The 26,735-nt window shown below is 43.7% G+C and overlaps 1 protein-coding gene and 1 pseudogene across 1 annotated transcript in view; one reads left to right on the top strand and one right to left on the bottom strand.

The window, feature by feature from the left end:
• The first annotated feature begins 903 nt into the window (after positions 1–903).
• slc35g1 (solute carrier family 35 member G1) overlaps positions 904–26,735 on the top strand; it is a 45,120-nt gene continuing 19,288 nt past the window's right edge. Inside the window, exon 1 of the mRNA XM_080205536.1 lies at positions 904–1,203. Within this exon, the coding sequence (XP_080061662.1) occupies positions 990–1,203 (214 nt within the window). The 5' untranslated portion in view covers positions 904–989. The remainder of the gene's footprint in view (positions 1,204–26,735) is intronic.
• Positions 11,847–12,299, bottom strand: LOC145354350 (small ribosomal subunit protein uS11 pseudogene; annotated as a pseudogene).

Genomic DNA, 26,735 nt, shown 5'->3' with positions numbered 1-26,735 from the left:
GGAACCTAGGGGCAACGCTTTGAGATTCCAGGGTTGAATCTCACCACATGCAGATGGTAAACCGTGTTTGAAAGAAAAAACATTTAGTAGATGGTAAGCCATCCTGTGGGCAGACATGGGTGAGCTGAAGGATAAACTTCTCTTGTTTCTTGCTTCCTGTATGGGTAATCCACTGAACCCAGGACAACGTTTTGGGATTCCAGGTTCGAATCCCACCATATGCAGATGGAACTATTATTGTGGGCAGGCATATGTGAGCTAAAAAAAAACATTTAATAGATGGTAAACCATGTTGTGGGCAATGCTCTGGAATTCCAAGTTCAAATCCCACCACATGTAGATGGAACTGTCCTGTGGGCTGATACAGATGAGCTGAAGAACAATTTCCTCTTGTTTCTTGCTCCGTGTATGGGTAATCCACTGAACCTAGGACAATGTTCTGGGATTCCAGGTTTGAATCCCACCACATGCAGATGGAACTGTCCTGTGGGCAGGCATCAGTGAGCTGAGAAAAAACATTTAGTAGATGGTAAACCATGCTGTGGGCAATGCTCTGGGAGTCCAAGTTCAAATCCCGCCACGTGTATATGGTAAACTGTCCTGTGGGCTGGTACAGATGAGCTGAAGAACAATTTCCTCGGCTCTTGCTCCGTGAAGGGGCAATCCACTGAACGTAGGGGCAACGCTCTGAAGTTCTAGGTTCGAATCCCGCCACATGTAGATGGTAAACTGTCCTGTGGGCTGGTACGAATGAGCTAAAGAACAATTTCCTGTAGTTTTCTTGCTCCGTGTATGGGCCTGGCTGGCTGCCAGCCTTCTCGCCCGGCCACCAGCAGCCATTTTGTGATGCAACTCCGCCCCCGCCCGCACGCCCTCCCTCGAGCCTAACTGTCGAAGGCGCGTGCGGCGCCCGCCTGGTGACAGGCTCACTCAGGCAGAGCCCCAGCGTGACAGCGGCCAGGAGGAAATGAAGCTGCGCGCCGTTTGAAATGAACGTTAACCACCGCCTCGAGGAGGGCGAGGAGAAGGATAAGGTGGTCGTGGAGGGGTCGGTGCCCGACATTGAGCTGCATGCCCCCGAGAAGCCCGGTGGTCCCGAGTGTAATGGGACTCAGCGCCGAGCAGCGTCGACAAAACGCTTCTACTTTACCTGCTGTCAGTCTCAGAGTGTGGAAGAGTCAGCTCAGCAGGGGAGCCCACCAGGTACTGTTTCCTGTATTCAAACACCGCCACCACCCTCTTTTATTTCGTTAAGTCTTTTAGATTGAACCTTTGTATATGTTCTGTGTTAACACAGGGATCAATACGCAGTTTAAAGATTATTTCAAGGAAGTTAACTTCTCGCATCTCACAGTGACTAGGCAAAATGTGTAATTGGGTTTTTGCAATCACTGATGAATTTCATAGTACGCCTGAAGTCACTGGGAATTGGGCTACCAGCCTCATGTGGGAGTTTGCCTGTGTTCAGCAGAACTCTGTATGTAATGTCACTAACTTACTTGTAACTTTCGTCCCTTTCTTAAAGTTACAAAGCCAATTGACAGAATTGACAGGGCAAAACTTGAATCCAGACACTAATTCAAATTGAATCCAATTCATTGACCCCACAAGAGAGACAGACAAGATCCAAGCTGATGAAAACAGGCATTGCACCCCATCTTGGACTTGATCTGAGCCAAAAGGCTGATAAGCAACGCACCAACATTAAAATGCTCCTGTAGTTGCTGCATTTGAAGGGAACCCAAATCACACTCACTGCACTCTCTCCCTTTTCAGTGACTCTCCACTGGGAGTAAACAATTGCCCCACAATCCATAACTCTGTTTTTGCACCTTTCCATCAGCGGGTTGGGGGTGAGGGGAGGGGGGAGAGAAGAGGAGGGACCCTTCTCTAAAGTCGAAAGGTTTCTTGAGGATATCTGTCAGAATGTTCGGCAGACTGTCAGTCACTGAGTGGAAAAGCGAATTTCCGTATACCTGCTGAGCATTATATTTCCGTCAAACCATAGGGGATTAATGTGAAAATGGGGTTTAATAAAAACTTGGACAAAGAAGTCAGTTTTAGGGTGGGCTTAGTATGAGGTGGAAGACAGGAAATATTTTTGGAAAAATGAAATTACATTATAAGTTGCAGATTGTGACTTGAACCGACAAACTTTTGATTCAGAGTCATAAATGCCACCAGCTGAGTGTTGGCTGTCATCCAGGATGGAATTCCAGAGCATAAGACTGAGGTGGCCAACGGCACAGCTGCCTCTAGTGGAGCAATGCACAAATGACCAAAGACAAACTGGTTTAGTGTATGGCTGGGGAGGGGTTTGTGATATTGTGGTTGTAGGACTGAATGATTTTACAGTGATGATATTGAGGGGATTTATCAAAGAAAAGGATGGAAACTAAAAAAGCATGGTGGAAACGGGGCCAGTATGAGTTAATGAAGGCAGTGGTGATGTCCTCTGTCAAATACACTGTGTAAGTGCAAGTTGTTGATGGGTGAGCAGCGCTTCCTGCTGAATAGAATATCAACATCATCAGAGTTTTGTATGGACTGGGCTTATATATAGAGTGTAAAGGATGTGAGATCAGGCAAGAGATCATAGTTAGCTCTGGAACGGACACAAACATTAGTTGTGAATAGGCTGAAGTAGGGATGGAAGTAGCTAATGAGTTGGAAGGAGGAGGTCTGTGATGGAACAGATCTAAGATTTGCTTGGTTGTCATGATGTGGAGATGCTGGTGTTGGATTGGGGTAAACACAGTAAGAAGTTTCACACGCCAGGTTAAAGTATAACGGGTTTATTTGGTAGCAAAAGCCACTAGCTTTCAGAGTGCTGCTCCTTCGTCAGGTAAGTGGGAATTCTGTTCACAAACAGGGCATATAAAGACACAAACTCAATTTACAAAATAATGGTTGGAATGCGAGTCTTTATCTGATGTACCTTTTAAGAATACCTGTAAAGACTCGCGTTCTAACCATTATTCAGATCAAAGCTGTGTGCATACATTGTGCTGAATGTGCAGAATAGAACCACACCCCCTCCCCCAAGTGAAATTGACACCTGTCAGGGGACTTCAAAGGGGTCTGCTGTCATCTGCAGCTTCTGACAGAGAAAGGGACACATCTGCAGAATGGAGTGCTGCTGTTATTTAAAAGCCTGCCAGGTGATCGGTGGCATTGAGATTAAAGTGATCTGGCCACTTCAGAATTTTCGCTGCTGACAGGCAGGAAAGCAAACAGAGCTGCCTGAAATCATTGTGCCAGGGATGATCTTCAGGTCTGCCAGAGAGAGTGGTGAGGTCAACCCCTTGCCTCCAGGACCCCTGAGGGATCCTTCTACTGCAGCCTGACCATAGCAAAGAAGCAAACCTCCCTGTGTGTTCCTTCCCTCCCCACCCGGGTTGCAAGATATCAGGCCAGGGTGTCAGTGCCAAGGAACAGTGCACTGCTGGTACTGCCAGGGCATATAGCCTGAAGGAGGGCTGAGTATTGGATCTAAGGGAGAAGCGGGGCTGAGTGGTGGACTTGAGGAGGAAAGGGACCTGAGTGGGAGATGGGTGGGGGGGGGTGTGTGTGGATGGATCGTGCGTGTGTTGTGTGGGGTAACCTTGTTATTTGGGGAGTAGTGGGGGGAGGATGCCCCTCTTTGAGGGGTTGGTGCTCCCCTCGTCATGGGGGGGCATGATTTTTTGGGGGGAGGGAGCCGCTTCTGAGCACAGAGATGGGGTCTTAGTAGAGCAGGGGCTGGCTGATGGGGTGTTCAAAATTAACTTCTTAGCATCTTTCAGTTGGGCAAATCCCACCTGAAAGAGCTGCCAGCGGGAAACATTCTCATTTTCCCACCGGCTTGAGCACTTAGCCTCAAAATGGGAAAACTTGGCCCAAGCTGTTTACTTTCATTTAAGGCTGTCCCCCTGTCCCCAGAATCTCAATGCGTCTTTGCGTCTATGATAGCAAGTGAATGGAAGTCTGACTTTCAGGTACCTCCTTGATTGCCTCACAGACTCGTGTTTGAAAGGCTATTTTAAGAATGATCTAAACAGAACTGCCAAGATGAGTTAGTGATGAAAGGCGTGTAAGGATAGCCTTGGCCACTGTAGATTTGAGCCTGAAATATAGTTGATGGCATCCAGTGACGGAAGAGAAGGACTGTCACATAGGAGAATTGCTCACAACGTACGCAGGTCTGGATTGATGGAAGCTTCTGCAGTTGATCCAAAATTGGCTAAATTCGAGAAAGCTAAAAATAATTGTATTTGAAGTGAACTGACCAGTGGGGTCTCCTGGGTCATCATTGAAGCTGTTATTCATAATGATTCCAAAAAGAAAGTTGTTGAACTTCACTGGTAGACAAACTGGGTGGGGACTGAGGTTCAATGTAATGGGACAGGCTGGCAGAATATAGCTTTATTAGGTTGGATTAACAAGTGGGAAATGATTGTCATTGTTGAGATTGAAGGTGCAAATGTAACTCGGGAGCAAGATCTAAGGTATTGGTTCCCAACCTTTCCAGTAACATTTCAGTGAGACAAACAATTCTGTGGCAAACCCACTTTTTTTCAGTTGAATTGATTGCTCACAAAGTTCGCGGCCAGCCACGTAAAAGGGACATGGCCACTCTGTATCCCATCTCCAAATCGTGTGAGAGCCAAGAAATCTGGATCACGCCTGATTTCTCAGCTCTCACAATCTTACCAGAACCAGGTTTTCGGTGAGGTCAGCCTCTCACCCATTTATGGCAAAACGCTGAATAATTTATTTAGATGTTCATTTCTATGTCATTAGCGAGCCTGGTGCTGAATCGTCTGGACTCACTTTTATTTATGGCTTTGCCAGGAGAGACTGTGTCTAGCAAGGAAAACACCTGCTCTCTGTGAACAGGGAACAGTCGTGTTGCCCTCGCTAGTAGAACCGGTGGCCATTGAGGCCCCCAGGGAGGTCAAGGGCAAGGAGGGGTGCCCCTTGGGCAGTGCCAGCCTGGCACCTGACAATGCCCACTGGGCAGTGCCAGGGAGGGACCTATGGGGTGAGGCAAACAGGGTGGGGGCCCAGAGGTGTGGAGGATATGGGGGCAGGGCCCAACTGGGATGGCTGGACTGGAGAGGAAGGCAGGGCATTGATAGGGCAGTCCTGTTGTTGGGGTGAGGGAAGGAGTGGGGCACGCTGCTGCTCCGATCGGTGGGATGACTTGTGGGGGGGGCCTGCTGCCACTCTGCAGCTCCAATCAGTGGGGAAGGGAGGTGAGGCCCACTGCTGTTCTGCCTGTGATTGGTGGGGGGCAGGCAGGGATTGCAATTAGTCTGGGTAGTGGAGAAATGGCATGGATTATATTATTGGATGGTGTGGGACTTGTGATTGGCAGTGGGCCCTCACAATGGTGGGGGGAGGAAAAGGGGGAGAGTTCGGGCTGCTCCGGCAGCAGAGTCCTGACAGCACTCTCTCTCTCTCTCAGGCCTCTGCTGTTGCTTTTGCACAGGTTACTCGTGCAAAAGCTTCCTCCGCTGCTGGCTGGAATTAAGCTCTGCCCATTGCCTATAGTACCTAGAAACAATGTAGCCCATTTTATCGTGCACAATGTACATCAGATTGGACGTAAAAACTTGCCCAAAAAACAGGTCTTCAACTCTCCCATTTTCACGCTAGCTGGACACAACATTTTTCTGATAAAATTCCACCCTATGCCTTTCAGCTAAAACCTTACAAGATTGCAATTTCATTTATTAGTTACCAACAACTGATTTAGTGGGTCATGTCAGTTTACTATAAATGCAATTTTGCTTTATCTTTCTGGCATTATTCACTGCATTAGGTATCAAGAAATGAGTTGACAGCTCCTTGTCTGTAAAGCACATCTCCACTAAGATCTATAACAAGGAACGCAGTCTTTTTTACCTTGTATGCGGGGATTTCAGGAATCTGCTTGGGTGAAGCTGACCCTGTCAGTCGATGCTGGGAGTTGGATGTTCAGGCTCAATCAGTTTTCCAGTCATTTGCAGGGAAAAACCATTGTGAAACCCCTCAGATTTAACTCCTTGGCACCACACTTGGATTAGAACAGTACGGTTTAATCACAACCATCCATGCCTTAGGCAAATTGCAACTAACGTTTAAAGACATACTAATGTACACTGAACTTTACTTTTTTTAACAAAAAATGTAAAGGGAGGTGGAAAGTCCAGTTCTACTAAGTGTCTTTTCTTCTTACTCGTTTCCTTTGTAATTTTGCCTATTGGGAAATCTCATTAACCAAACAGATCAGAGACACTAGGGAATCCCTGCGCTTTCTATCCAATCAGCCCAGCTGCTGAGGCTATATGTGTCAAGCCAGGTAATTAAAAGGAGAGATTGTCCAGAAAAAAACAGCAGATTTGAGGATTGGGAGCAGTTTAGAATTCAGCAAAGGAAGATAAAAGGATGATTAAGATGCGGAAAGTAGACTACAAGACTATGGGGAACGTAAAAACTGATTATATGTATATAGCCTATATGTATGTGAAGAGAAAAAGATTGATGAAGACAAATGTGGGTCCCTTTAAGTTAGAAACAGGGGAATTTATAATGGGAAACAAAGAAATGGCTAATTAAATACATACTTTGATTTTGTCTTCACAAGGGGGATACAAATAATGTACCAGAAATGTTGGGAACATTGAGTTTAGTAAGAGGGAGGAACTGATGGAAATCAGTATTAGTAGAAAAATGGTGTTGGGGAAATTGGTAGATTGAAGGCCAGTGAATCTCCAAGGCCGGATAAGCAATATTCCACACTACTTAAGTAAGTGGCCCTGGGAATAGTGGTCGTATTTGGTGGTCAACTTCAAAGGTTTTATAGACTCTGGGACAGTTCCTACCCATTGGAAGGTAGCTAATGTAATCCGACTGTTTAAGAAGAGAGGTAGAGCGAAAACAGGGAATTATAGACCAGTCAGCCTGATCTCAGTAGTGGGGAAAATCACCCTGATGTCAGTAGGGTGATTCTCCCCACTACTGAGTTCAGGCTGACTGGTCTATAATTCCTTGTTTTCAATCTACAAAGTGAATAGCAGAGCACTTAGAAAACAGAGGCAGAACTGGACAGCATGGATTTACAAAAGGAAAATCATGCTTGACAAATCAACTGTGATTCTTCAAGGTTATAATATTAGATGAGGGACAGTAGATAAGTGGCTTATTTAAACTTTCAGAAGGCTTTTGACAAGGTCTTACATGAAATTAGTGTGTAAAACTAAAATGCATAGGATTGGGGTAATGTATTGAGATGGGTAGAAATCTGGTTGGTATTCAGGAAACAGAGTAGGAGCAAATAGGTCATTTTTCAAGTGGCAGGCAGTGACTAGTGTGGTCCTGCAGGGATTAGTGCCGGACCCCAACTACTCACAATGTATATTAGTGATTTAGATGAGGGAACCAAATGTATTTGGTCCAAATTTGCAGATAACACAAAGCAGAGTGGAAGAATGCGTTGATGGAGGATGTAGAGATGCCTCAGTGTTTTCGTTAGAAAGAAGGCGGCTACGAGGGGACCTTATTGAAACATATGATTAGAGGTTTAGATAGGGTGGACAGTGATAGCCTTTTTCCTCGGATGGAGAAAGCTAGCACGAGGGGGCATAGCTTTAAATTAAGGGGTGGTAGTTATAGGACGGATGTCAGGGGTAGGTTCTTTACCCAGGAGGGTGGTGAGGGATTGGAATGCCCTGCCTGCTGCAGTTGTAAATGCGCCTAGTTTGGGGGCATTTAAGAGATCCGTGGATAGGTTTATGGATGGTAAGGGTTTGGTTTAGGTTAGAGGGTCATTGTTTTTTAACTGGTTGGCGCAACATCGTGGGCCGAAGGGCCTGTTCTGCGCTGTAATGTTCTATGTTCTATGTTCAGTGTAACTTTGACAAGTTGAGTGAGTGGGCAAATGCATGGCAAATGTAGTACAATTTGGATAAATGTGAATTTATCCACTTTGGTGCAAAAACAGGAAGACGGATTATTATCTGAATGGCTATAGATTGAGAGAGGGGAAAGGGGAATATACAAAGGGACTTGGTTTTTTCACTGCAAGTAAGCCGATGATGAAGAAGGGAAATAGGATGTTCACCTTCATAGTGAAACGATTCAAGTATAGATATAGGGATGTCTTGCTGCAGTTATTGTGATGATACTGTGCCTTTAAGAAATGTATTTGTCATGTTTTTTCTGCAGGATCTGTTTTAGCAATTTTCTTTTATTACCAATGCAATTTTGTCTGTATCCAGCAGCCCTGTATTGTTACTGCAGCAGCATAATTGCTCCCAATTGCTAGAATTGCTAAAAACCCAGCCTGCAGGTGCAGCAGGTGATCAGGAAGGCAAATGGGATGCTGGCCTTTATAGCGAGGCGGATAGAATATAAAAGCAGGGAGGTCTTGCTGCAACTGTACAGGGCACTGGTGAGGCCGCAGCTGGAGTACTGTGTGCAGTTCTGGTTGCCGTACTTGCGCAAGGATATTTTGGCCTTGGAGGGAGTGCAGAGGAGGTTCATTAGGCTGATACCGGAGATGAGGGGGTTGGACTATGAAGAGAGGCTGAATAGACTGGGTTTGTACTCGTCGGAGTTTAGAAGGATGAGGGGGGATCTTACAGAGATGTATAAGTTAATGAAGGGGATGGATAGGGTAGAGGTAGGGAGATTCTTCCTACTCAGAAAGGACTGCAGGACTAGAGGGCACAGCCTCAAGGTAAGGGGGGCGCAATTTAGAATGGAGTAGAGGAGGAACTTCTTCACTCAAAGGGTGGTGAATCTCTGGAATTCTCTGCCCGTTGATGTGGTGGAGGCTACCTCGCTAAATATATTTAAGACACGGGTAGATAGGTTTTTGGTAGGCAAGGGAATTAAGGGTTATGGGGAGAAAGCGGTAAAGTGGAACTGAGCCACTTCAGATCAGCCATGATCTTATTGAATGGCGAGGCAGGCTCGAAGGGCTAGATGGCCTACTCCTGCTCCTATTTCTTACGTTCTTATGAATGGTTGTTTTAATCTGGACTAATGCTGTTCTGTTGTTTGGGGTTTTGCACAGAAGGACTTGATTAGATTGACTGACAGGTCAGGTCATATGATTGGGTGGAGCAAGGCATACACAAAGAATCAAGTCAATGCTAGTTTTGAGTTGTTAGAGAACAGTGCCTCCCTTTTCCCCTCTCTGAAGTGGGAGATGGAATCTGTTAGGAATTATGATTCTTTTTCTCAGAATCTGCTGTTTGAGTTATTGTTTGGAAGCTACAAAAAAGGGTACCCCTTTCTGTCTCTGAAAACTGGAGACTTGGTGCTGTCAGGGAGTAGGTTTACTTCTCTGAACCCTACGGAATTTCAATAGAAACAGCCTTTAGATTGCAAAAACACCCATCGACGATTACCCTTTGTTTCCTGCCAGTGAGCCAATTTTGTATCCAGTTTGCTGTGTACTCCTGGATCCTGTGAATTTTTTTTTGACTAATCTGCCATATGGGACCTTGAAAAAAAGCCTTGCAAAAATCCATGTGGATTACATCAACTGCCCACTGTTACACAATGTATCTATTACAATGGCATCTACCCAACAATGTGGGCATGGGCAGCACATAGCACAGTGGTTAGCACTGCTGCTTCACAGTGCCAGGGACCCAGGTTCGATTCCCAGCTTGGGTCACTGTCTGTGTGGCGTTTGCACGTTCTTCCCATGTCTATGTGGGTTTCCTCCGGTACTTCGATTTTCTTTCTCATTCTGAAAGCCTTTGACCCGAACAGGCGCCAGACTGGGGCGACTAGGGTAATTTTGCAGTGACTTCATTGCAGTGTTAATGTAAGCCTTACTTGTGACTATTAAATAATAAATAAAAATAAACAATATGGAAGATTACTTCAATATTTCCTGTCCACAAAAGGCAGAGTAAATCTAACCCAGCCAACTGTCTCACTGTCAGGCTTCTCCTGAAAGTATGGTAGGAGTTATCATAGTTCCATTGAGTAACATCTTATCATGAATGACCTGTTCACATTTCTGCTTGAATCACTACAGACCCCACAGCATTGATTCAGGTATCAACCTTGGGGCTGAATACCAGAGGAGAGTGCATCTGCCCTCAATCAAGGCAGCATTCAAACAAGCATGACACCAAGAACATGAGAGAAGCAATACAAGTTGTAAAGAAACAGTTTGGTTTGAGGTGAAATTTTTTTGCAAGCTGACTTGCCTTGTATCCATACCTCCAAACTGTGAGAAACAAATGGAAGATAAAATCTGCAGTCAGACTTGAGAAATGAGTAGTAATAACAAATTACTGTTCTGGTTTTGAATTATCCACCAAGACATAGAACGAGGAACAGGTATGGAATCCTTAAATGTTTACAGGATGGCTTTCTCAAGTAGTGTGTTAAAAGACCTACAAGGATGGGGGTGTTGCTAAACCTAGGTATGATTAATGCAACAGATCGAGTAGATAAGCAAGATATGGGTGAGTGTCTTGGGGAGTTGTAAGATTTAGGACCAATAAGAAAGGGACATGGTTTGGATAAAACTAAAACATCAAACTAGATTAGGGCAAATTTTAGAATGATGAGGAACAAGGTAGCTGACGTAAGTTAGGAAAAATTGGCACATTGTGGGATCCTTGTCTGTAAAGCTTTGGTGAAGGGAGTTAAATAAATATGAGCCTTTGTAAATTTTCTTAATGTTAGATGTGCAGCAGTGATTAATACACAAAATGCTGGTGAGACAGCTTTAAAACTCATGAAGAGAAAGGTGATCACGTGATGTCAGTGACCTCTAGTGGTTCTTCAGATTGCCATGGCACATATTTGAGATATTTTGTAACCCCTATCTTGACCCTGTTAGTCTGCTTTCACATATTTTCTGGATGGTTGTTTATACTGAAAATTAATGAAAAAGGAGCAGGCTGGCTGCACTTGTGCGAGTTAGGATACAGGCATCAGAGAGCAATGTGCCCTTAGCCAGCACAGGAGTGGTGGGCAAACTTATGTTCACAGTTCAGCAGTGCTTCAATTTTAAAATTCTTATCCTGTTCTCAATTCTAATAATCTACTACAGCTCCCTGATCCAAACCTGGTCTCTTGTGCATTCTAGCATCTCAGTCATTGAGGTGCATTCATCTACTGAGACTTTAAGCTATGGATTTCCAACCCCTGCCAAAAAAAAAACCTCCTTTTTCCTTAACACCTACTTTGACTGTGGGTTTGGTCACCTGCCCTAATATTTCCATTTCTGGCTGGGTGTCAGACTTGTTTGATAACGTTCCCATGAAGAGCCTTGGGATGTTTACTACATTGAAGGTTCCATATAAATATGAGTGTTGTTGTTACTGTTACCTCTGTCTGAAAATTAAGAGAAACAGAAAAGAAACAAGGAAAAAATTAAAATGAGGACATTGCTGCAGGAGTTCCCCAGGATAGTGTTGTAAGCCAGCCATCTTCAACAGCTTTACCAATGATCTTCCTACCATCATAAGGTCAAAAGTGGGGATGTTGATTTATGGTTATGTTTACAACTCATAGTGAAGCTGTTTTGCTTGCATCAACTTGAACCTTCAACCTGTTTGTGAGTCAACTGATGTTATAATCTCAATGCAACTTGTTCTTTAGCATAGCCTCACCCACAGGAAGTTGGAAGTATCCATGTGTTACCAGGTGCCACTCCATATAACCATGGAATAATTACAGCACAGAGGGAAGTACCGTCTGTCATGTCCTTGTTTGTTCTCGGCAAGTGCAGTGTAGCTGGTCTCACCTCCTGCCTTTTTCTTCTGTATCCCTGCAAGTGGTTTCTCTTTTTTTTGATCAGCAGAACTTTTTTTATTAGTTATACTGGCACATACAGAGAACATTTACTAACGGCGACCTCTGCAACCTCCCTTTCTGCGATTGCTGTTTGACGGAATGAGAGTGACATCCTCGATCCAGCCAGTTTTCATCCCAGATTGAGCCAGGGCTGTCAGAGCTGACTGGGCATCGGGTCCAGCGGTCTTAGTCCTGTTGCCTACAGTGGCCCGCAGTTCGACGTGTAGTGCAGTGATGCCCAACTCCTTGCATCTCTGAGACACGTCCTGAGCGGCCAACATGGCAGCATACGGGGAGGACTTGTTTCTGTCCGCCCTCACCTTCATCCCTCCTGTGACACAGCAGATGGTTTCCTTGCCAGACAGATCTGTTACGTAGACAAAAGTATAATTGAAGGAAGCAAAGATGTGGCAAACTCCGAAAACATTGTCTCCCTCGGCCACCTGGAGTCCCAGGCTAATCACCTGCTCCTCTTTCTTTTCCTTACCGTTACGAGGAGCCATTCTGCCACTTGCAGCAGAGCCAGAGCAGATTACACAATTTGCTTTTAAAAGATAAAATTGAATCTCCCTCCACCACCCTCATTTCAGATCTTAACCACTTGTTGTTCGTCCATCATCATCGATGAGGACCTCGACACCATTAGTCATTTTGAGGTTGGTTGCGGTGTGTCCGAAGATGACTGATCAGGCCAATTTGGGCACAATGTCCTGATACATATTGGACAGACTTGTGTGGACAGTGTAGTTGTTGCGCTGGTAGCTCTGGACTTGCGCAGTTCACACTTAAGTTGTGCTTCAGCAATGCACCTTGCTTCATAAGCATGACAGCCTTTGTGGATGAGACAGTCACCAGGTAGGGTGGTTTTGTGCCAGCGTTTCCCAGGTGGTCATGTCAATGTCAAGCGACTTCAGGGAGGCCTTGAGTGTGTCTTTGAAACATTTCTTCTGCCCTCCATGTGAGCATCTTCCAACAGAGTTCCCCAAAAAGGAGCTGCTTGGGTATGTGCTTGTCTGACATAAGTATAACATGACCTGCCCACCAGGTCTGCACTCTCATCAGCAGTGTGTGGACTGATGGTAGACTTGCTCTAGAGAGAACTTCAGTGTCTGGTACTTTGTCTTGCCATCTGATGTGTAATATTCTGCAAAGACAAGTCATGTGGAAATGATTGAGCTGTCTTGCATGCCTTCAATACACAGTCCATGTTCAACAGGCATACTGGAGGGTAGTGAGTACCACGGCGCTGTAGACCTTGAGTTTTGTTGCTGGGCTGATTCCTCGACGTTCCCATACAGTGGAGCGCAGTCTACCAAAAGCAGAACTTGCCTTTGCTATTCTGCAATTAACTTCTGCATCAGTAGTCACTGCTTGGGAGAGGGTGCTGCCAAGATAAGTGAACTGATCTGCTGCCTGTAATTTCTGCCCTTTGATTGTGATTATGCGTTTTGTGTACAGTGCATGAGGAGCAGGCTGGTGCATGACTTCGGTCTTTTTAATGTTGATGGTGGGTCCAAAGTTGTCACAAACCGTGGAAAATTTGTCCATACTGACTTGCATCTCTGGCTGTGAGCCAGCATACAGGGCGCAGTCATCGGCAAAGAGGAAATCTCTCAGAACAGTCTCCTCCACTTTGGTAACAGCTTGAAGTCTCCTCAGGTTGAAAAGCTTCCCCACTCTGTACTTGAGGGTGATTCCAGCAATGCTGTGCTGATAAGCATCATTCAGCATGGCAGTAAACATCATGCTGAACAGTGTGGCTGCGAGCACACAGCCCTGTTTGATGACATTGGTGACTGGGAATGCCTCAAGGATTCTCTGCCTTCCAGCACTCTGGCCATCATGGAACTGGTGTACCATCTGAATGAATTTGGGGGGCAGCTGAACTTTGACATGATCCTCCACAGGTCTTGTCGGCTTACAGTAGGCTTTCGCGAGATCAACAAAGGTTGTGTAGAGCTCGCGATTCTGCTTCTGACACTTCTCCTGAAGTTGGCGCGCAGCAAAAATCATGTCAGTAGTCCCATGACCTTTGCGGAAGCCACATTGTGACTCTGGAAGCAGGCCCAGCTCCAGATGAGTGACCAGACGATTTAGCAGGACTCTTGCGAGGGTTCCTCCCGTGATGGAGAGCAGCGAGATTCCTCGGTGGTTGTCGCATACTTGCCGATTGCCCTTCCTCTTGTAGAGGTGTACAATGGAAGCATCTTTAAGTTCCTGAGGAATGGATCCTTGCTTCCAAAAGGACTGGAACAACTCGGTGAGTTTCTCGATAAATGCAGGACCAGCAGCTTTATAGATCTCTGTGGGTATGGCATCTGCCCCTGGGGCTTTGCCACTGGATAGCTGACTGACAGCTTTCATGACCGGCTACTACTGGTAGGTCATCCATGGCGCTGTTGTTTTCAGCCTGAGGAATTCTGTCTATTGCCTCATCGTTAATAGATGACGGTCGGGTGAGGACGGCTTCAACGTGTCCAGCCCATCTGTGCAGGATCTGAGCCTTCTCTATAATGAGAGTTGTACCATCTGTACTCAGGAGGGGGGAACTCCCTTGAGGTCCATAGAGAGTGTTGAGGGCGTCATAGAACCGTTTCAAGTCGTTTCTGTCAGCATTTCCCTGAATTTCATCTGCCTTGGTGCTCAGCCAGGCATCCTGCATTTTATGCAGTTTATTCTGGACTGTCCTGCGAGCACTGGTAAAAACATTTTTCTTGGCAGCTGAAGATGGGTCATTCTGACAGGCCCGATGAAGACGATGCTTTTCAACAAGTGGGGCCTGTATCTCCTCATCGTTCTCATCAAACCAATCATGCTGCTTGCGGGTGGAGGACCTGAGCGTCTTCAGCACAGATGTATGGATAGCATCCCTGAAGCGTTCCCAGTCGTCCTCAGCGCTGCCTGCAAGGTGTAGGTCAGCAAGGTGTCCTATCTCTCTAATCCACGCATTCGTCTGCTCTGTCCTCCTATTTCTGTACGCAGGAACAGAAGGTATTGGCGTAGCCAGTTATTGCTACCTTTTGAGGTCCTGCTTATTGGTCCCTAGCTCCCTAAATTCATCTTGGAGGTCTTCATCCCTTTTTCCATTTGTGATGCTGGTACTGATGTGGATCATGAACATTGCTTGGTCACTGACCTTCCGCATGATGTCAAACAGGAACAAGCCAAATAGGTGACTTTGTAGAAATACACGTTCCCAAGATATTTGAACAGCGTTCTTCAGGGTGACTGAAGAGGGTGAGCAAGCTACAGAGTAAGTTTAAAATCACACACTTTGTTTAATGTTTATTTATCAGTCACAAGTAGGCTTACGTTAACACTGCAATAAAATTACTGTGAAAATACCCCAATTGCCACACTCAGGTGCCTGTTTGGATACGCTGAGGGTGAATTTAGCTTGGCCAATGTACCAGCATGTCCTTTAGACTGTGGGAGGACATCGGAGTACCTGGAGGAAACCCGTGCAGACACAGGGAGAATGTGCAGACTCCACACAGACAGTGACCCAAGCCAGTCAGATGGGACCTGCACTTGTTGACAGTTGACACTGATAATTGGTGATGCTCAATGTTACAAATGAATCCTGTCTAACTGTTAAGACGCTTCCACTTCAGGAGCTTTCATTTAAACTTGGCTTGCCAGAGTAATGCTCAAATATTTTGATAATGACGGAAGTTTGTTTCATACTTGGTTCTGACTAAAGCACAGACAGAAATGGGATTAAAAATTCTTAAAGACTTTTATCCAAACATTAGTGTCACCTTCAGGAGATAAAGCTTAAGATGTCAGAAGCGATTATGCCTCTGTTTATAATCCTTTTTGATTGTATTTTTACTTAAAGCCTGCATCTGTGGGAAGCGGAAAGTTAATGTTTCAATTCAGTGAGTTCTAGCAGAACTGGTGAAAGGCCATCTGTGTGAAATGTCAACTGTTTTTCTATAGATGCTGCCTAACCTGTTCAGTATTTCCAGCACTTTGCTTTTAGTTCAAAATTCCAACAACTGCATTATTGTGTTAAATCAAAGCTTCATCTACACATTGTTCACAATTTATATTTTTTCTCATCGTCTCAAATAAATTCAACTTATAAGCATTCTCTTGTTTTTATTCACAGTTGTTTATTTCAATCCTCTTGCATTCTAATAGTTCTAAATCACATTGTGTTTTTATTAGTTGAACTTTTGTATTAAAAAGTGAATTTAATCTTTTGGAGGAAGTTGATCGTGCCCAGGCTCCATAATGTTGGACTAAATCCTTTGGGGAGTGGTGACCCATTGAATTTCTATTCTGCTCCTTTTATATTTTACCCAACACCAGAGCTCCACATCCCAGGCCGAGATTTCCAAACTGGGCCTCTTCAGTACCTATTCCAAGAGTCCTTCCTTGTAGTGCAGCATTAGTAGGAGCAGCCAAGCCACACATTTTTGTTTTTCAGTACTGCTGATTTTGTCAAGTTTTCACTCACTAACAGTGTGAAAAACTTGTCTGAATTGCTTTTCTGTATGTTTGTGAATAAGTATGGGGTAACATATAAATGTGTAGATGGTAAAGTGGTAGAGTGCCAGCTGAGTGGTGGGAAGAAGGGTGAATGTTGCACCTGAGTGGATAGGGTCAGTAGGGTGGTAAGTGGTCAGCTGAGTAGGGTGCTCACTGGGTAGGGTGGCACTGTGAGTAGGATGACAGATGGATAGGGTGGTAGATAGGTAGCTGGGTACAGTGTTACGTGGGTAGGATGGTGCATGGCAATGTGGGTAAGGTGGTATTTGGCAATTTGGAAAAGGTGCTGGCTGGATTGGATGGTTGGGTGCCAGCTGGGCAGATAAATAGGATGGTGGGTGGGGGGGCCTGTCAATTGTTACTTAGCAATTAATTTTTTTTCCCCTGTCTAAAATTTCCTGGTTCATTATCCAGCTAAGTCACTTGGAATTATCCAAAGGTCCTGACTCTAACTTGAGTTGGAGACTTCCAGAGAGTTCCAGATGCAGGGGAACTGCCCATTGGAAGTTAGAACTTCTTCGCAAGGATTCCTTTGCAAGAATTGCCGGTAGAATGTCCAAGGGATTCACCAGCGCATCTTCTGGTATTCAAGCATCTGGAGATTGGCCCAGATTTTCCAATGTGTAGTGACCAGTTTCTCCCGTATCTTTCGGGTGGCGCGGTGGTTAGCACAGTGCAAGGCACCGAGTTCACAGTGCAAGGCACCAAGTTCAACTTCTGGCTTTGGTCACTGACTGTGTGGAGGCTGCACATTCTCCCCGCATCTGCGTGGGTTCCGTCCGGGTGCTCTGGTTTCCTTCCACAGTCCAAAAGACGTGCTGGTCAGGTGCATTGGCTAAATTCTCCCTCAGTGTACTCATACAGGCACCGGAGTGTTGCGACTAGGAGATTTTCACAGTAACTTCATTGCAGTGTTAATGTAAGCCTATTTGTGAAATTAATAAATAAACATTCAGCAGTTAAACACTTTGCTTCTGGTTCATGGGAATCTGATTCACATTTTTTTGAAAGGGCAGTACTCCCCACAAGAACATGTATCCAACAAGTCAGCCATTTCACCTTATGTCTCCAACTCACAGGTGAGTAAATTGTGAGTCAGTGTCAGAGCTAGCTAGTTGTGTTGCTGTATATGCTTAGAATTCTGCAGTGCTCTGGAGGACACTCCTTTATTCATTCGTGGGACATGGGTGTTGCTGGCTGGCCCATCCCTAGTTGCCCTTGAGAAGATGGTGGTGAACTGCCTTCTTGAATCATTGCAGTCCATGTCCTGCGGGTTGACTGACAATGCCATTCGGGAGGGAATTCCAGGATTTTGACCCAGTGACTGCGAAGAACGGCGATATATTTCCAAGTCAGGATGATGAGTGGCTTGGAGGGGAACTTGCAGGTGGTTGTGTTCCCATTTATCTGCTGCCCTTGTCCTTTTAGATGGAAGTGATTGTGGATTTGGAAGGTGCTGTCCAAGAATCTTTGAATTGCAGCAGTGCATCTTGTAGATAGAACGTAAGAACTAGGAGCAGGAGTTGGCCATCTGGCCCCTTGAACCTGCTCTGCCATTCAACAAGATCATGGCTAATCTTTGGGTGGACTCAGCTCCAATTACCCGCCTGGTCACCATAACCCTTAATTCCTTTATTGTTCAAAAATTTATCTATCCTTGCCTTAAAAACATTCAATGAAATAGCCTCAACTGCTTCACTGGGCAGAGAATTCCACTGATTCACAACCCTTTGTGTGAAAAAGTTCCTCCTCAACTCAGTCTTAAATCTACTTCCTTTTGTTTTGGAACTATGCCCCTAATTCTAGTTTCAGCCGCCAGTGGAAACAACCTTCCTGCTCTATCTTATCTTTTCCCTTCTATAAGATCCTCCCATGTTCTTCTGAATTTCAGTGAGTATAGCCCCAGTCTACTCGGTCTCTCCATATAAGCCAACCCTCTCAACTCCAGAATCAATCTAATGAATCTCTCTGCATTCCCTCCAGTGCCAGCATATTTCTCAAGTAAGGAGACCAAAACTGTACACAATACTCCAGGTGTGGCCTCACCAGCACCTTATACTGCTACAACATAACCTCGCTGTTTTTAAACTCCATCCCTCTCGCAATGAAGGACAAAATTCCATTTGCCTTCTTAAATTGCACCCACAAACCAACTCCTTGAGATTCCTGCACAAGGACACCCAGTTGCCTTGGCACAGCAGCATACTGCAGTTTTTTAACCATTTAAATAATACTCCATTTTACTGTCATTCCTACCAAAATGGATGATCTTTCATTTACCAACATTGTATTCCATCTGCTAGACCCTCGCGCACTCACTTAGACTATCTATATACCTTTGCAGACTTTCAACCTCCTCTGCACACTTTGCTTTGCCACTCATCTTAGTGTCATCAGTGAATTTTGACACACTACATTTGACTCCCAACTCCAAATCATCTATGCAAATCGTAAGCAATTGTGGTCCCAACACTGATCCCTGAGGCACACCACTAATCACTGATTGCCAACTGGAAAAACACCCATTTACCCCCACTCCTTACTTTCTGTTAGTTAACCAATCCTCTATCCATGCTAATACATTACCCATAACACTGTGCACCGTTATCTTACACAACAGCCGTTGGTGCGGCACCTTGTCAAATGCCTTCTGGACATTCAGAAACGCCACATTCACAGGTTCCCATTTGTCTATCGCACTTGTAATGTTCTCAAAGAATTCCAATAAATTAGTTAAACATGACCTGCTTTTTATGCACCCATGTTGCATCTTCCCAATGGGACAATTTCTCTCCAGGTATCTCGCTGTTTCTTCCTTGATGATAGACTCAAGAGACTCATAATCTCTAAAAAGGCACTAAAGCCCCTTCCTGAAACTTCACAAATCATCTTTATTTTTCTAAAAAAAAATACTGACCACTTGCGTACCTTCGAAGGACAAAAGGGACTATGCAACAGTAGTTGATGCAGCAAATGCCTTCTGGAAATCCGGATAAACCACGTCCAAAGGTTCCCATGTTCACTGCACGTGTAATGTTCTCAAAAATTCCACCACAATAGTCAAACATGGCCATGAACCCATGCTGCGTCTTACCAATGGGACAATTTATATCCAAATTACTATTTCTTCCTTGATAGATTCAAGCACTTTCCCCACTACAGAAGTTAAACTAACGGCTTATAATTACCCGCCTTTTGTCTACCTCCTTTTTTTAAACAGTGGTGTCACATTTGCATTTTTCCAATCTGCGGGAACCATCCCAGAGTCCAGAGAATTTTGGTAAATTACCACTACTGCATTTGCTATTTCTCCTGCCTTTTTTTTTCGTACCCTGGGATGCACTCCATCAGGACCAGGAAACTTGCCTACCTTTAGCCCCATTAACTTGCCCAACACTACCTCTTTCGTGATAATGATAGTGTCTAGGTTCTCACTTGTCATAGCCTTCCTGTCATCAATTTTTGGCATGTTATTTGTGTCTTCCACTGCGAAGATCGACACAAAATCTGTACAATGCCTCAGTCATTTTCTCATTTCCAGTTATTACATCCCCCTTCTCATCCTCTAAAGGACAAATTTTTACTTTAGTCACTCTTTTTCGTTTTATACATCTGTAGAAACGTTTGCTATCTGTTTTTATTTTCTGAGCTAGTTTACTGTCATAATCCGTCTTACTTTTCTTTATAGCTTTTTTCGTGGCTTTCTGCTGATATTTAACGATTTCTCAATCCTCTAGGATCCCACTAATCTTTGCCACTTTGTTTGCATTTTCTTTCAATTTGATGTCCTCCTTTTATTTCCTTAGATATCCATGGCTGATTATCTCTTTTTCTACAGTCCTTCCTTATCATTGGTGTATATTTTTGCTGAGCACTTGAAAGATCGCTTTAGAAGTCCTCCACTGTTCCTCAATTGTCCCAACATAAAGTTTTTGCTTCCAGTGTACCTTTAGCCAACTCCTCCCTCATCCCTTTGTATCCTCCTTTGTTTAAGCACAAAACAATGGGCATACACTGCTGCAACTGAGCATCGGTGGTGGAAGGTTTGAATGTCTGTACATGTGGTGCCAATGAATCAGGCTGCTTTGTCTTGGATGGTGTCAAGCTTCTTGAGTGTTGTTGGAGATGCACCCATCACACTCCTGACTTGTGCCTTGCAGATGGTGGATAGGCTCTGGGGAGTCAGGAGGTGAGTTACTCGCCACAGTATTCCTTGCCTCAGACCTGTTCTTGTAGGCATAAATCACCTTTTCCTGTGCTAAAGTCCCACTCCCATGAGCAAATCTTTTTAAAAATCACATGACCTAAGCTCCTCTGGCTTTTGAAAAGTTTTAATGATGCATTACCTGACTTCCAGGGAAATGTGCTGTTAAACATCCAGCCTTTTAGCCTGTGAATGCCAATGCTGCCTCGGGTTTAAACTGCTCCAAGCCCGATTTCTGGAAGATTACTGCCACTGCTGGTAGAGTGAACCAAGTATCTGGATACCAATCTCATCATGCTGTGTCATCACAAACTTTGAAGGAATTTGGCGACTCCTGCTTTCAGCTAGATGAATTTGATTAAAATTTAACTCTGACGTGAAGGAACCCCTGCTAGACCCTGACATTCTATGAAATAATATCCACTTTTTTGTCTTTGTTCTAAATTATTCCTAGTTGTAAAAGGCTTTTCTTTCCTACCCCCTTCTCCCTTGTGAATATAGTTACAACAACCATCTTCCAGGTTTAAATGTATAAATAATCAATATTTCTAATTTAACCATCAGGAGAGTATGCGCTGTCACTTTAAAATTGTTGTCACAGATGGAATGGGGAAACACGCCACAGCCTACTTCAAATGACAAGAAAATGAGGGAGTTCAGTGTGCTTCACTTCCTTGTCATTAGTTGTCCACATGTAACAACTAAATAAAAAAGGTTGGAAGTCCTTCCCAAACTCTTCCAACACTTCCATATCGCATCTTATCCAAGCCCAGTTTTCCTCATCCTTAAGTATTGAATATAGATTTAAACTTTCCCACATAATGCAAATTATTGAGTAATATTTTATATTTGATTTGGAGTAGAATTCCCCTGGACAGTTAGTGAAAGTGGACACTTGCTATGCAGTGTCAAGTCCAAGCCATAATATTACCACTTTTACAAATCTTTCATGTTGTGGGAATCCACAAGCCTTAGCTTAAAATGGACTATGTAAGAATGCTTTCAAAATCTTAATGACAGCTACACTGTATTAGAAAGTTTCTGGAAGATTCCCTAGATGATAACATTGGAATCAGTGATGCTAAGATCTGAATGCTGTTCAGCCGCTAAAGGCACAGCTGATTTGTCTAAAAAGACAACAGAGACTTGATGAGGTGCCTCTATCAAGGAGAAAGATGAAGTGCCTCTGTATCTGTCAATTCTGGCATTCTTAAAGAATTCAGAGATTCATAATTTCAGTCACAGCCCTGAGTCTAGTGGATAGTGTCTGGGCTGTTGATTGTATAAAGTCAGATTCTGCTGAATTTCCACTGCTTGTAAATAAAAGGTTGAAGGTTGTTACGTTATGGTGAGCTGTTCAAATGATACGTATCCTCTGGTTTTTCCTGGATTCCTTGAAGTATACCAACATCACCACTCAATAAGAACATAAGAAATAGGAGCAGGAGTAGGCCATCTAGCCTCTCGAGCTTGCCCCACCATTTAATAAGATCACGGCTGATTTGACAGTGGTTCAGTTTCACTTACCTGCCTGCTCCCCATAACCCATAATTCCCTTATTGATCAGAAATCTATCTACCTGTGACTTAAACATATTCAACGAGGTAGCCTCCATGGCTTCAATGGGCAGAGAATTCCAGAGATTCACTACCTTCCTGAGAGAAGACGTTCCTCCTCAACTCTGTTCTAAACTGACTTCCCCTTATGCTGTGTCCTCTAGTTCTTGTTTCCTTTCTAAGTGGAAAGACTCCCTCTGCCTGTACCCTATCTAACCCCTTCATTATCTTATATGTCTCTATAAGATCACCCCTCAGTCTTCTAAACTCCGAGTACAGGCCCAATCTACTCAATCTCTCCTCCATAAGCTAACCCCCTCATCTCCGATATCAACCTGGTGAACCTTCTCTATACTCCCTCCAAGGCCAATATATCCTTTTGCAAATAAGGGGACCAAAATTGCACACAGTACTCTAGTTGCGGCCTCACCAGTATCTTGTACAATTGCAACAAGACCTCCCTGCTTTTATATTCCATCCCCCTTGCGATAAAGGCCAACATTCCATTTGCCTTCTTGATCGCCTCCTGCACCTGCAGACTGAGTTTTTGTGATTCATGCACAAGGACCCCCAGGTCCCTCTGCACAGTAGCATGTTGTAATTTTTCACCATTTAAATAATAGTCCATTTTACTATTATTCCTTCCAAAGTGGATAACCTCACACTTGCCAAAGTTATACTCGCCTACTCACTCAGCCTATCCAAATCTCTCTGCAGACTTTCCGCGTCCTCCACGCCATTTGCTTTCCCACTCATCTTTGTGTCATCAGCATACTTTGTTACCCTACACTCGGTCCCCACCTCCAGATCGTTTATATTGTTGAGGCCCCAGCACCGATCCCTGAGGCACGCCACTAGTCACCAACTGCCAACCAGAAAAGCACCCATTTATTCCAACTTTCTGCTTCCTGTTAGACAGCCAATCCTCAATCCACGCTAACACTTTACCCCCAACTCCGTGTACCTTAATCTTCTGCAGCAACCTTTTGTGAGGCACCTTATCGAACGATGTAAATTGTGAATAAAGCAGAGAATCAATGACCTGTCACCCCTTCTAGCTGAGCGGGGCAATAATCCTTCTTTTCATTGTGCCACCTGGCCCTTGTAACTTGTCTTGGATAAAGGGTCGTTAGCTCAAGTCAGTTGAGGTCCTCTGTGAAACGTTAACAGCAGCTGTATCAAAGCCTTGAATTTGCACTGTAATCGATCAGTAATCTGGATTAAGATTATCTACTTCCTCCAGATCCCTTGTAATTTTATATTTTTCTTGACTTCCAATTTCTTTGAAAGAATGTGTTTAATAAATACTCTCTGATCTTTGACTTTAGATTTGTGCAAATCCAGCAATTTTAATGTCTAGTTTTGCCACATGGAAGTATTCCACAGTCCCTGCTGAGCAGTCCAGGCATTTCTTTTTCTTGTCTAAATACTCCTGTGTGAAACTATGATCAAGCAGGTGGTTCGCCCAGGATGAGGCTAGCCCATTGCACTTCGGGTGTGCTGACGCCCACGATATCCCCAAATGCAGGATACTCGACTGCAAAATCTGACATCAATCATACAGAACAATTTAGTTACCGTTTCACTGTGAAACATCTTTATTAATTCTCTAAGCAACAGTGTATCCTGATGATGACACTGGTTGCTTAAGAATCTCATGAACTAGGATATGCAAAAATATTAAGGGAGGAAAAAACTGACTTATGACTATGATAGATATTTTACTGTAAGACTTAGCTATAATTTCAAACACAAAAAGGATTTTGGGAAAAGCCTTTAATTTTCAATACATGAGCTTGCAGCTATTGTAATGGATGTTATTTTAAAACAAATTGGGAATATGGTGGTATTCTGTAAAGAAGTGTCTGTGTGTCCTTGATTCAGTAAATTGGACAAAGGTTGATGGAAATGGCTTGTCTGTGAAAACTGAGATAAATGGGTAAAGGCATTAGGTTCATGCATTTGTAATGAAAGATTATGGTGAAGTTGGATTTGAAGTTTGCATTATGAGATAAGTAGGGATGTGACTTTTCAGCTGTTAAATTTGAAAGGGAAGTTCTGAAATGACAAGGAACTTTGAGTGCTTACAGAGGTTTCATAAGTAAATGAGAGATGGTATATTTTATTGACCCAAAAGTGGAGGCAATAGGGAAAGATGAAAAATTCTTATTTGGGAAAATTGAGTTTAAAGAGTTGTTTGAGAACAGTACAATCTGAAATGAAAGGGGAAGGGATGTGTAAGGGCCGTTGCTTGCTGAATTGAGGTGACTGTACGGGGGGAAGTATGCTGGGAGCGGATCTGGGCTAAGAGAAGGTGTAAAGTTGTGAATTTGAAGCACTCATCCAGTCAAGCCAGGAAAGCCATTGTTGCTTCTGAAAGCAGTTGGTTTCTGAACCTTTCTTTTGGATTTCCACATCAGAGTGGAAATCTTTTGGGAGTTGTGTGGTGTCCCAAGTGACAGCAGTTCTTTGCCTTGGGTAATATTACTGGCGTTTGTAGTTAAAAAATCCATAAGGGAGTTACTGTCAAGAAGGTGTGTTCAGACTGAGTAGGGTTTTATGATGTTCTGCAAGATTGTTTTAACTGTGTAACTTCAATCTTATGTGCATAAGTTTTATTTCTTGTTAATAAATCTTTTAATTTTTAAAATCCTAAAGGTGTTAATGGATTTCTATGCTTTTGGGGTCAGTAGACTTTCCTCCTCACTTTCAAAATGTGAAAGAAAAGGTTTATGCTCAGTAAGACATGTTTCGCTCTGGGGATCTAACTTGCTCAGCAAAAAACATATGCTCTGGTTGTAGCAAAAATTTTAGAAAATTTGTAAAACCATTACATTAAAATACAACACTTAAAGCCTAGTGAATGTGTAGATTACTGAGGATGAGGCATGTAAACAGCTAGTAAAAACATTGACACCCTAATAAAGTGATGACCGATAATTGATAGAGTCTGGGGATGACCTTAGTGGTTTGCGTGAATATGCTTATGAAGATGGCTGGAGATGAAGCATTGTTAGTAAATGAAGATCCAACAGCTGTTAGAAAACTGAATAATTCGGCAGAAAGGGAGTGCAAGAACAATAATGATGATGAGTGAATGTTGAAATATTGTTGGTTAGTAGTTCAATGTGCATGGTCATGTTGTAAGCTACTTAATAAAGATTGGAAAATGCTGCAACATGGTAAGTGTGGGGCATTCCCAAGAGAAGTAATTTACTTGTGTGAATTTGAGTCTGCTACTTTGCCACAATTCAAGATGGTAAATTGGTGCAAATGTGTATTGGGAGTTAACCAGAATCTATTTAGCAATCGTAACTGTGTGATCCCTGGATTGAATATCAGATTTTATATTTGTTGGAAGCCTATGGGGGAGGAAAAAAACAATTGAGACGTAAGATTTTAGAATAGCCATCAGGATGATGAAGAATTCTAGAATGTATGTCAGGTCTGTCATTAGGACTTTTAAAAGCAGGAGTTTGTGGGAGTACAGACTAGAAAAGCCCTTGAAACATAAAAGGGAAACCATAGTTCACCACCAATATCTTCCAAACAGTTTCCCCTGTACCCAGAGGGATTGCACAACAATGAATCCTTTGGCACAGTACTCCCTCAGCACTGCACTAATCTGTTGCAATACAGCTGTAAAACTGGCATCTTCCAGGAAATGTGGAAAATTGCCCAGCAATGTCCTATGCACAAAACGCAGGACAAATCCAACTTGGCCAATTACCCATCCCATTAATCTACTTTTGATTGTCAACAAAGTGATGGGAAGAGGCTGTCAACAGTGTTATCAGTGAGCAGCCCTCGCTGAGAAATAACTGCTCATTATGGCCTTAGTTCAAACATGAACACGAACTGAACTCAAGAGGTGAAGACAGAGTGACCGCCCTTGATGTCAAGATCATATTTGACTGAATGTGGCATCAAGGAGCCCTAGGAAAACTGAAGTCAGTGCAAACGAACAGTAAGCTCTCCAATGGTTGGAGTCATATCTAGTACAGAGGAAGATGGCTGTGGTTGTTGGAGGTCAAGCAATCAATCTCAGGACATTGAGGAATTCCTCAGGGTAGTATCATAGACCACATCTCATTCAGCTACTTCATCAATGATCTTCCTTCCATCATAAGGTCAGCAGTCAAAATGTTAGCGATGTTCAAAAGCAGTTGCGACTCCGGATACTGGAGTAGTTCATGGATTTGATTTGATTTATTATTGTTGCATGCACTAACATACAGTGAAAAATATTGTTTCTTGCGTGCTATACAAACAAAACATACCATTCATAGAGAAGGAAACGAGAGCATGCTGAATGTAATGTTAGTCATAGCTAGGGTGTAGGGAAAGATCAAATTAATGCAAGATAAGTCCATTCAGAAGTCTGGCAGCAGGAGGGAAGAAGCTTTTTGAGTCAGTTGTATCTTTTTCCTGAAGGAAGAAAGTGGAAGAGAGAGTCCGGGGTACATGGAGGTCCTTAATTATGCTGGCTGCTTTGCTGAGGCAGTCCTGGACAACATTCAGGGTTGGGCTGACAAGTGGCAAGTAACAGTCATGCCCTACATGTGCCAAACAATGACGATCTCCAAGACAGAATTTAGCCATTTCCTCTTCATGTTCAATGGCATTACCTTCAATGAATTCCCCACTGTCAACATTCTATGGGGTAACCATAGATCAGAAAC

Source organism: Carcharhinus amblyrhynchos, chromosome 17 (genome assembly GCF_965287045.1).
Source record: "Carcharhinus amblyrhynchos chromosome 17, sCarAmb.v2.hapA, whole genome shotgun sequence".
Taxonomy (NCBI): domain Eukaryota; kingdom Metazoa; phylum Chordata; class Chondrichthyes; order Carcharhiniformes; family Carcharhinidae; genus Carcharhinus; species Carcharhinus amblyrhynchos.
This window is presented reverse-complemented; position numbering and strand designations above follow the sequence as displayed.